Here is a 10,965-nt window from a genome sequence, read left to right on the forward strand (position 1 = left end):
TATTGTCGATATGAAAAGGGATTCCTTACTAGAGGGAAAGTTACCCACAGCAGGATCCAATTTTGATCTTAAGGGTCTGTCGTTCTCAATATTAAAAACTCCAGTGTTCATATTTGGTACCTGCGATAAAAAAAACATTTTACTTAATACAGTCTCTACCACCCTCTAAACAACAGCAATTACATCAAGTCAATATTTTATTTGTGGCTGTGTTAGTGTAAGAAAAGTGAAACTAAAAATAGCGTTTCTATTATCTATTGAGTCCCTGATTTCCTTGGTTTAATTTTTATGATCAGATTGTGGCCTGGTTGCTATGGTGATTTTTCAGACCAAATCTCTGTGGACCACAAGCTTCGCTTTTCAGTTCACTGTAAGTAAACAATAGCACCCCACGGTACATGGCAGAATATAACAAAACCTCAAAGATGACCTTTTCAACACTTCTTATTAAATACCAATTAAGTGTGCTCAGCATCCCCAAAAGTCCCCAGCGAAAAACACTCCAAACTCAATGACTAAAGTACGCTTCCTCTATACTTCTTCCCTGACCCACAATATTGTAGTGCTTTCTTTAAAATGAGGCTCGTCTTTTCTTCTTAGAGAATAATTTGCAAGGGGCTGCAGTGTTTTCGTAGCACAATACAGACCAATGAAAATGCTCTCTTTTTGTTATGCTTGTCCATGTACATCAAATGTACCAATAGGTATGGGTTGTAGTTCCCAGCCCCCGTGAGTCTGAAAATGTGTGTGCACACTCTGTGTTGATGTGTGCGCGCAATCGTCAAGCAGCCAGCCCGCTCCAACATATCCTTCTCCAGGCTGAGCTTAGCAACTGAACTTTGATCATAATATAGCTCCTCCAAGCGCGAGAGGTCAGGGGAAACTCATCTGCCCAACAACACTTAGCATTACTATATATCAGCACATTTTCTAACTCTTTTCCAGGGGGGTTGTTCTGATAAACTTTATACTAAACTTCTAAATCTGGAAGGGATTTGATGAAAATATACGCCTTTGGGTCAGGCTGTGTTTCCCACCTCCCTAAAAAAATGTAATGGAACAATTTCATTGCAGTTCTATTTCAACAGAAAGCCTACATCACTTTTTTGATTCTTTATTTGGCTGTGTGCCTTTGGAGCAATGCATGTGACCGAGGTGAAAACTGTCTCGCTAAAGACTTTTTTTAATGAACTTATTCCATTTTAGACTATTAAATGTATTTTTAAATATAAAAATGTATGTAAAAAGTGATTTTAATGGAGTGTTTTTGTTTAGATGAACGCCAGAATCAGACTGAGAGTCGTCTACTGAATATCAGGTTTTGGGTATTGTTTTTGAGTCACACACTGCAAACATTTGATAAAAAGGTGGTACAGTAATGTATTCACAGAAATAGACACACATAAGGTGTACCTTGCTTCCCGCCAACATTCTGCTGGCACAGTCTCCAATCACCCCATGACCCTAATTGAGGACAAGCACTAAATGAAATGGATGGATGAAAGGATGATTCATAGCAGCTGAATTATGTTTTAGTTTCATATTTGGTTTTATGGTCATGTTTATTGTTGCTTTATCGCCTTATGTAGTTGATGAGGCCTACCATTAGTTCATCACTGCCAGTCATATTTATAACATGTGGCTGTGAAAAAGCTAGGTGGCAAATCGTTAGTGGCATTTTAAAACTGAGACTGCTCAACTGCTAACTGCTAAATGTAAATGCATGTGCACATAGAGGGAGTGCTACGTTATAATGCTATAGTTTGGATTTTAATCCAAAATCCATGTTTTACATGTTTTGTATTCGTTACTAACAATACACAGGAACTTCAATTGGGTAGTGATTACACTTAAGTCATTTACATTATGTAAAATTAATATTAAAATGAATAATTATAAAATGTTAAATACATTGCATTTATGCCATTCTCTATCTACACCAGATACATCCAAAAATGTACTTGCAGGGGCAACACATAGAGAAAATAAATAATACAGGGGCCACTTTGATATAAGCGTAAATTGCCAAACAGAGCTAAACACCTGTTTTTTTTAGCTTTCTTTTGTTGGAAAAAAACCCTATGGCTCTTAATAAAGTTAATTCAAAATAAGAAAAAAACAATTAAGAAGTATATCAAAAAAGAAAAAAAACTAAAAAGTTTGAATATACTTTTGTATGTTTTAAGGAGTTGGCCACTACATAAAATTCATATTTTGGGAGGAAATATAATATTGAAATAATTCAGGAGCTCGTGAACATTGGTCATGGATCCGAAAATAACACTCATAACCTACTTAACATAATATTGATCAGAAATGCATCAAAGGTAGCTTGGAAAAAATGCTCGCTGCCAAATTCTGCGAGTCCTTCCGTTTGATAGCAGAAAAACATTGCAGTCTTCTGTCTCCATCAAAAAGGATACCATAAAATTTTAAATAAGGCTTAAAACCTTTCTGGTTGGCACAGCTACCGCATAGCAATAAATCACAATCGCAAAAAGCCGTAGTTATATTCTTCTTTCCTTGTTATTTATATTTGTTTCAACTCAAATGCTCATTCAAGTGTCTTCTGCTAAGGTGCCTCTTGCCGTCCGTCATGGCTCTCATTCAGCCAGGGAAGGCAACGTGACGTCGCGTAATGAGTGTCAATACTGAACATGTCCTAATTTGTTTTTATTGCTGGACTGCTCTATTGTTACATTGAAATTTTAATGTATAAAGTTACCCTCAAAAACGTGTATCCAGTTCATTTAAAACCAGTATGCACACAAGAATGAAAATCTAGTGCCTCCTGGAAAGAAAATTGTCTATTTGGTGGAAGAAATGAATCAGGAATGGCCTCTTTGGGGGCATTAATGAGGCTAAATGCACTGGAGAGGCAAAAGGTTGAGACTGAATGATGTTTTACACACCCCCATTAATTCCATTCCTCTTCGTCTTCCTCACTCGGCATCTTCGCTGAAACGACATGCACTAATCTGAGTTAATAGCTCAATCTGAGTTGCATACTTTCGAAAGATCACTTTAGGCGTCAAGTGGCCCGGCGGGGGCTCACTAAGTAAACAACTTGGCTTGTTGACGATGACTAGCAGAGGAGGAAATGGGTTGACACCGCAGATGCCAGTAAATGCGCTTTACAAGATCAACAGCATCATTGGAAGGATGACGGTTTTGCATCGTGAAACACAAGCGCCCATACCGCCAGTCTCACTGAGATAAGCCGAGGTATATTGCCGCAATAAGTCTGCGAAAGGTTAGGCGCTTCATTTCGGGGGAAACATCAACGCCTTGCATCCTAGCCCACATAAACACGTCAACTTCTGTTTCATCATAAAATAAGAAGTGCACTTCACTCATACTTTAATTGAATTTGAATCTCGGCCCAGTGAGACCTCGGAAAAAAATTAAAATATTTTTTTAAGTTAATTCCACTGAGTTTTGAATTTGCAGTGTCACAGAGGATCTCAAATTGGACAATTAATAGACATGAGAAAGTAGATCACAGAATGAAAAATTAAATTGTAATTCCTTTTGATTTAAACAATGATTGGGGAAAACTTGACATTGATAACAGTACAGTGTGTAATATTTAGTGCCCCCTAATGGTACAAAAAAACCTTCATTCAGTAAAAAAAAACACATTGATTTGAAGATTGGGCAAAAATATATGATCTATTAGACCAATGTTAATTTCTATAAATATTCATAGGTCGGAAAATGTGTATTTCTTTTATATGACAGGATCCATACCTAGTAGTTACCACCATGTTTTTTGTTGCTATGCTGTGCTCATTTGGCACTGGATTTAATTTTTATAAGAAAATACAGTGCCATCTAGTGATGAAACATATCACAATGTACCTGTATCGTTTCTATTTCCAATACGTATTGTTGTACTTTGCACAGACCTAAAATACAGAATCAGATTGGCAGTTTTTACCTTTTATGGCAAATCAGTGATTCCTTTCTCCTGTCACTGGCCACTTGGAGCAACATTAAAATATTCCAAGCTGAAACTACTTTTTGGAGATGTGTTTACTGGAGCAAAAAATAAATAAAATGAAAAATAAGAACACATATTATAGTAATTGTTATTATAATTTATGTTAGTGTATTTTCATGAATACATTACAAAAATACATTACTAACCAACTGTGAGAAGAGTGCCCTAATTTCATTTATAACTTCTTCAGGTTTATATATTATTTATATATATATATATATATATATATATATATATATATATATATATATATATACATATATACATACAGTGGAACCTCGGTTCTCGACCATAATCCGTTCAGTTTCTTTGTTGGAAAACCGATTTGTACGATCACCGAAGTCGTTTTTTCCCATTAAAAGTAATGTAAAATTGTTTTAATCCGTTCCAACCCCCTAAATGTTTACCACGAAAGTAAACATGAAGCTAACCCAAGCTAATCGTACGTTCGCGTTAGCGTAATCTTCCGTACGAAAGATTACGCTAACATAAACGTGTAAAAATAAAAAAATCAGGTCGTTTACACGTCATTTAGCACCCGGGTCTCCACAACAAGTGGTGAGCAGTTAAAGGATAAAGAAACGAATTATGAGTAGGATTTCTTACCTTGGCGGTTGTCTGCAGAAGCCATGCTATATTCCTGAAAGAAGGGAAACTCTCACACCTTCTTCATATTTTGTTATTATTTATTTCTTAAATGCAATAGTTGTACGCACTACTCCTCTTTTTTCACCTGTAGCAACTTTGCTGCTTGCACCAACCTTCTTCCGAGGCATAATTAGGAGTTAAAACACTCCCTTCACCACTTTTGAAAAACGAAAGCAGAGAAGGAGTGCGCGGTGTCGTGACAACAGTTCTTCACGAGGGGTGGGGGCAATCTACACTCGTACGCCGCTCAGCGTCGCCCCTAGCGTACCGGCGTTCGAACTCCGATTTTTTGAACGAAAAGCGAAGCAAGAATTTCTCGAAATTTTTGGTCGAGAACCGATTTGTTCAAAATGAGAGGCGTTCAAAAACCTAGGTTCTACTATATATATATATATATATATATATATATATATATATATATATATATATATATATATATATATATATATATATATATACTATATATATATATATATATATATATATATATATATATATATATATATATATATATATATTACTTTTTATAGTAAAATAAAAACAGCAATACTTAAAACAAATTTCAGATATTGCAGATGATGTACACTTTATAAATGTGTAACATTTTTTTTGACCTAAGCAAAAAATACTTTTCAATTCACCGATCAGTTTTTAGCTCGTAAACTTTGACGGTATAAAACACGATAGAAAGATACCAGATTTATCACATCTAGATTTTGGAAAAAGTAGCTTACATGCCAGGTTTGTGACAATTTAACAACCAACCATTGATATTACATATGGGTGTACAGTAATCCACAAAAGCACAACAACTACGTAAAATTAATTAAGATTTTTCATTAAACATTTAAAAGCATATTTCTTAACATGAAATCATCCATTAAAAACACTCAATCATCTCAATGAAGATGACAAGGCAATAGAGTAAATATTGCTGATCCAAACATGACTTTGGTGTTAATGCGGACTTGCAAAACACGAAAGAGGAAACAAAAGCCTGATTCTGCCCCACTGCAGTTGCAAAGTGTTAAATTCATGAAGACCAATGAAGTGGATCGTTATCACATCTAAAGTCATGAGAAAATGGATAGTGTTGACGAGGAACTAATTCTTTCATCGCAGCAAGAATAAAACTAGAGTTGATTGAACAAACTTGTGGCAAAGATTTGTTTCGGGATTTCTGTTTCTGTCAGCATCACACAAACTTTAAAGATGGCTCCGTTTTGCACTCTAATCCTTCCCAAATTGTGTAGCTGTATACATTTGAGATTACGTGGGTTCTGTTTTGAGCGTTGACATGCATTGTTTCACAGTTTTTTTCCTTTGTTTTTTATTCTATTTTATGTATTCCTGCAACTGGTCTGTACTATTGCGCATGCACAATTTTCAGTGTTATTATGAAGGTGTGGGTGCATGCACAGTCTGGAAGGTCAACAGGGAATTTCAGTGGAAATGATGGGGGATGGTGCGGTGGATGGAGAGATATGAATGCAGTATGGGGGTGGTTTAGTGGGGTCTGGGGAGATGACAACATAGTGGGGGATAGATAATACACTTGATGCACAAGGGAATGGTATTAAAATCTGTGTAGTCTGTCGCCATCATTGTCCAAATCTGGACCAATCTAAAATCTAAATCATGTAACAGCAATGTTAGATATTCAAAGACCCAATGTAGAAGTCATTCTCCATCGCCGAACAACCAATGGTTTTTTTCTAAGTGTTTACAAGCCAGACATCCTGATGCTTACACCTTTTCTCTTCACGGACTATGCGGCACATCTTCACACTTGGGTGCGCTCGCCAGCATGTATAACAAAAATAAATTCATGGCAGAAGCAACCTGTGAATCATTTTGTGTCATATTAACACATTTTCTAAGTTGCCAAACCCTTCAGATAGGCAAGAAATAGTTGCCACAGACGGTTAATAATCCACCCTAGAATCACTTTCCTTATCAGCATGCTCATGGGGAGCCATGACGGGCAGAGAGGACAGCATATGCTTGATTTTTATACTGCAACACTTCAGTAATAGTAGGATGTATGTGGGGATAGGTCAAAGTGCATGTTGACTCAAAATCTTCTGTACAAAATGCATTCTGCGCCCTAAATACAGTAGTCTAACCGTGGGATTCTGATTAATAGTGAAGCTTTAAAATGTTGATTGAATCAGGTTCTATAGTTTTTTTAAGGGATAGCTAAACACCACTATTTCCTATTTTCCGATACTAATGCCAATACTGATGCCACGTGTATCAGTCAATACTGTTTTTTTTTTCAGTTAAAAGTGGTGTCTGTAATCTCTTATCTTAGAATCAATTTTCATTCTGTTTATCTGATTGGACCATCTTTAGTTTTTATAAGGGATGCCCCAAATTGTAAGAACCGAAATATTGTCAGCCTAAAATGACCTCAATCTCAAAAACTATGTTGTAATGATGACAAAAATGAGGCGAGCCTAGCAAAACTGGCTTTAACAGGGGGGAGTTTTTGCAAGACATGGCGGCTTATTTTTCATTTCGCACAAAAGAGGGATGAAATGAAGAACATGGTCAAAACCAGAGCTATGGCTAGCTTATGACCAGATATTTCCTCCGACGTTTGTGTCTCCCTCTGCTCGCACCTTCTTGGTAGCAGGACTTTGGCTGATGTTTATGTGCTAACACTACAAAGCTTATTAACTAAAGTTCAGTAGTTTTAATTTGTAAATATGTACTTTGTGTGTAATATTGAACCCATTCTTCCTTGAATTAATTTGCTGGTGCTAAGATATATATGAGCACTGTTATTATTAATAATAATTATATTATCTGAGTTTGGTGAATAGTCAAGAATGACTTGTTCGTAGACTACACCGAATGATTCACCTTAATCGTCATCAATTCCCTCTTACTCATGATTTCTTGGCATCATTCACTTTTCTGTCCAATAAACCCTAAAACGCCTCAAAAATATGTACTTTAGAGAAAGAAAGGAAAGACTACTCATTGAAGCATCTCCAAGCTATTTATTTTTCATCATAGACAGTCACTTCACCTAAAGTACTAAAGTAGAATGAACATGCAATGTTATTTGCATTTTAGATATCTAAGCAGTTTTACTTCATGTGTTACCTTTTGATATCCGCTAGGATTTTTTTTAAGGGGCTTAATATTATTTTTTGTTTTATGAAAATTTGTTTTAAAAAAATTAAATCAGCAGTGAGCAGTAAGACCAGTTATTTATCATTTTGTTCAAATCATATGTTTTAATTTTCTATACTTTTTGTGTGAGTGTAAAGTTAAGGTTTTTTGTTTTTTTCTTGGCCAAGCATTTCCCATTTCCGGTCTTCAATTTAAGGACAAAACTTTCATTTTGGTGCAGTTTTTGGTGTAGTTTTATGATAACTCAATTTAAAATGACATAATGGTTGCTCAGGGCTTTAGTAACAACCAATCATGCTACAAGTGCCGTTCATTTTCGATCCTATGCTGTTTGAAAGCTAAGCCCTAATGTTTCTTTTTGGGGTTTTTTTAAGTGACAAAATAGCCAATATCCCTTGGTGGAAAAAAATATGGATTTTACTGCCTAACTCAGATTCTACAAACAGTAAGTGGAGTCAGACAACTATTTCTCACTTTTTAGCCTCTGGGTCAGTACGACAGTATGTTCTCTAAAACTTGACAAGTAGTATACACGATGGAAGTGTCATGCCAAATGTCACGCATTTTCATCTGTATAAGCTGCCTGCAGAACAAAATTCCTTGAATAGAAACCACCGATGGCGCTAGTAAGTCAGTGAAAAAGATGTTTGCATACAAGCAGTTGGGATGGTAAGGCTGCTGAATGGCGTCTGCCCTTTTCCTGTGTTGTATGCTACGCTGCACTATATTAACAACACGCTGTAACGTCTGGCTTAAACAAGTTAAGCATGAACACTCTGGCAGTACTTTAAATGGGAAAAACCTCAGGTAAACAAGAACACCAAGGCTTCGCAAATCAAACCAGGAAGGGAGATTGTGCGTCAAGCTTTCAGCAAGGAGGTATAAATGTTTGCATGACACAAGGTGCAAGATTTCCTCCTGAGCCATAATTAACCTAGAAACAAAAGAACTGAGCAGTAAAGCAAACAGCTTGGATTCAGATTTGGCACTACTTCACTGCTTTTTCAGAAATATGGGCCACTGGCTCGTCTTCAGATCTGTTTAACGAGAGGTAGTAAAATGTTTGCTAAGGCTTGTCACACCAAACAATCAGAATTGGTGATTCTGACTTTTGCAAAAACAAATTCAGGAAAAGATCGGGCATTGGGGTCACAGTTAGTTTACTTAACCCCTTCATTGTAATCCTTTTAGCGTTGATCATGCTTTTCCAGCCATTTCTGCCATTCCAGCATGAACTGTAATTCCAAAAGGATTTTTCCAAGCACTTACTCAAAATGTAAACATGTTCACAGACTGAATTAGGTATTCAAATTATGTTCCTCCAATCTAAACAAATGTACCCTCCATATCCTATTTGGCATAATTGGCATAATTGAGAGGGTTTTAAATACATGAAAGCAGTCCTGAAGGCCTGCTAAATGTAGGTTTGGTCTTAGCATTGGTGGAGACACAATCATAACCAAACATAAGTGTCATGTGAAATAGGGGAGGTGCACAGCTAATCACTTTGGTCCTATGCTTCAACGCTTCAGCAGGGAACTTGATTTACCCAAGGTGAACAAGATGTTGATCGGTCGATCTTTTTGTTTAAATCATTACAAAATATTGATGGGGAAAAAACAATGATTGCTTGACATTGGATGGGATATTGAATAAGAATTAATCAATCCAAGTGTTTAACAGGCAAATATATCAAGAGTAGAATTCAACAATCAAGAAAAAAACACAGTAAATAAATAAACGAGAACCAGAACTTAAAGGAGCTGTAAGGAATTTCAAACATTCTTACTTATTGCTGCCTTCTCTTGTCATTGTTGCAGCCTTAGTCAGCTCATTCATGATGCGAACCAAGTACCGGCATTTACATGCTCATATACAGGTAGACTCTCCTTTTCTTTATCTTTCTTGGGGTTTGGGTTAGCAGTAGGACTCTACTTAAATCAGGCATTTTCTTGACCTGACTTCTTACTTCCACCATTTTCATGCTAGACTAACAAATCGGAAGAAGAAAAAACCCCGCGGGGATGGCCATGACGTAAGTCTCAGCACTCCCCCTACTCCTTCTACCTAACATGTTCCGCCTCAAAGAGCTTTGCTAAAAGTAGAATAAGAGCAGATAGGTACAGTGGAAAATAAAGGCTCTTAACACATACTTAATAGAGAAAATGTCAAACCTCACAACTTTTTAAGGACACCTCAAACGAAGCACCCCACCTTTAAGTACTACATATTTCACCGGAAGTCTGAGACATACAGCCCATTGCTGCCTTAGAGAAGAATGTCATAGTTGTGTTTCAACAAGGTCGTAACTCATCTCACGTGACTACTTACGACAATTTTCTTCATCACTGTTATCCGAGCAGTCGTCGTCATCGTCGCACCTCCAAAGAGTGGGTATACACCTTTTGTTGTCACACTGAAACTGTCCATCCTCACACTCGTCCGTCACTAGAGGGGCCGACACACACACAAACAGATGGATGAATAGGTCTTCTGCTCAACTGTCATTTGCAACTGAATGCTTCATTGATAAGCAGCCCGCATTGAGGTCAATTAGGTGAGGCCAGCGTTTTGTCATTAAAATGGACTTTTGTTCGCGCCGGAGTTAACAGTTGTGTGTAAACAAATTAGGATTACAATACACTAAATGAACAGGAACAAAGAACCGTTTAACGTGAGCGAGCACAGCACAGACGCCAACTAGCATCCTCGTGTGCTCGTGCTCATTCAGCATCCAAGCACACGTCTCATCCTTTCACGTCCCACGCACTGACCTCCTGAGCTGAGAATCCTCGGCATCGCCATGTAAACAAGCAATAATATCCTCACGTCCTTCCACATTTCCAGAGGAGTCGATGCGGCTCATTCACGTCCACCAAACAAAGCCCGGACAATTTAAAGAAAAATCTCTGCTCGAATGGCAGTGGCAGCGAGGATGTCTCTGCTGTTGTAAAATCCCCCCACGCCACCACGACCCCCACATCCACCATACGCTCCAACCCTCCCTCCATGACGCCCCCTAACGTCGGTGCCTTTAATTTCATTGGCTCTCCGCGACTTGACGACATGAAAGGGGCGGGGAATAGAATAGAATAGAATAGAATACAACAATACAATACAATACAATAGACCCCTTTCCAGCCTACAACATCAACGGATTATCACACGAT

The 10,965-nt window shown here is 37.4% G+C and overlaps 1 protein-coding gene across 1 annotated transcript in view; it reads right to left on the reverse strand.

The window, feature by feature from the left end:
- LOC148374511 (low-density lipoprotein receptor-related protein 8-like) overlaps positions 1–10,723 on the reverse strand; it is an 84,143-nt gene extending 73,420 nt beyond the window's left edge. The window contains exons 1-2 of the mRNA XM_088337175.1: positions 10,570–10,723; positions 10,127–10,243 (exon numbers count right to left, since the gene is read on the reverse strand). Of these exons, the coding sequence (XP_088193301.1) occupies positions 10,127–10,243; positions 10,570–10,636 (184 nt within the window). The 5' untranslated portion in view covers positions 10,637–10,723. The remainder of the gene's footprint in view (positions 1–10,126; positions 10,244–10,569) is intronic.
- Between the last annotated feature and the right edge of the window lie 242 nt (positions 10,724–10,965).

Source organism: Urocampus carinirostris, chromosome 1 (assembly GCF_059441175.1).
Source record: "Urocampus carinirostris isolate Australia breed hairy pipefish chromosome 1, RoL_Ucar_1.0, whole genome shotgun sequence".
NCBI lineage: Eukaryota > Metazoa > Chordata > Actinopteri > Syngnathiformes > Syngnathidae > Urocampus > Urocampus carinirostris.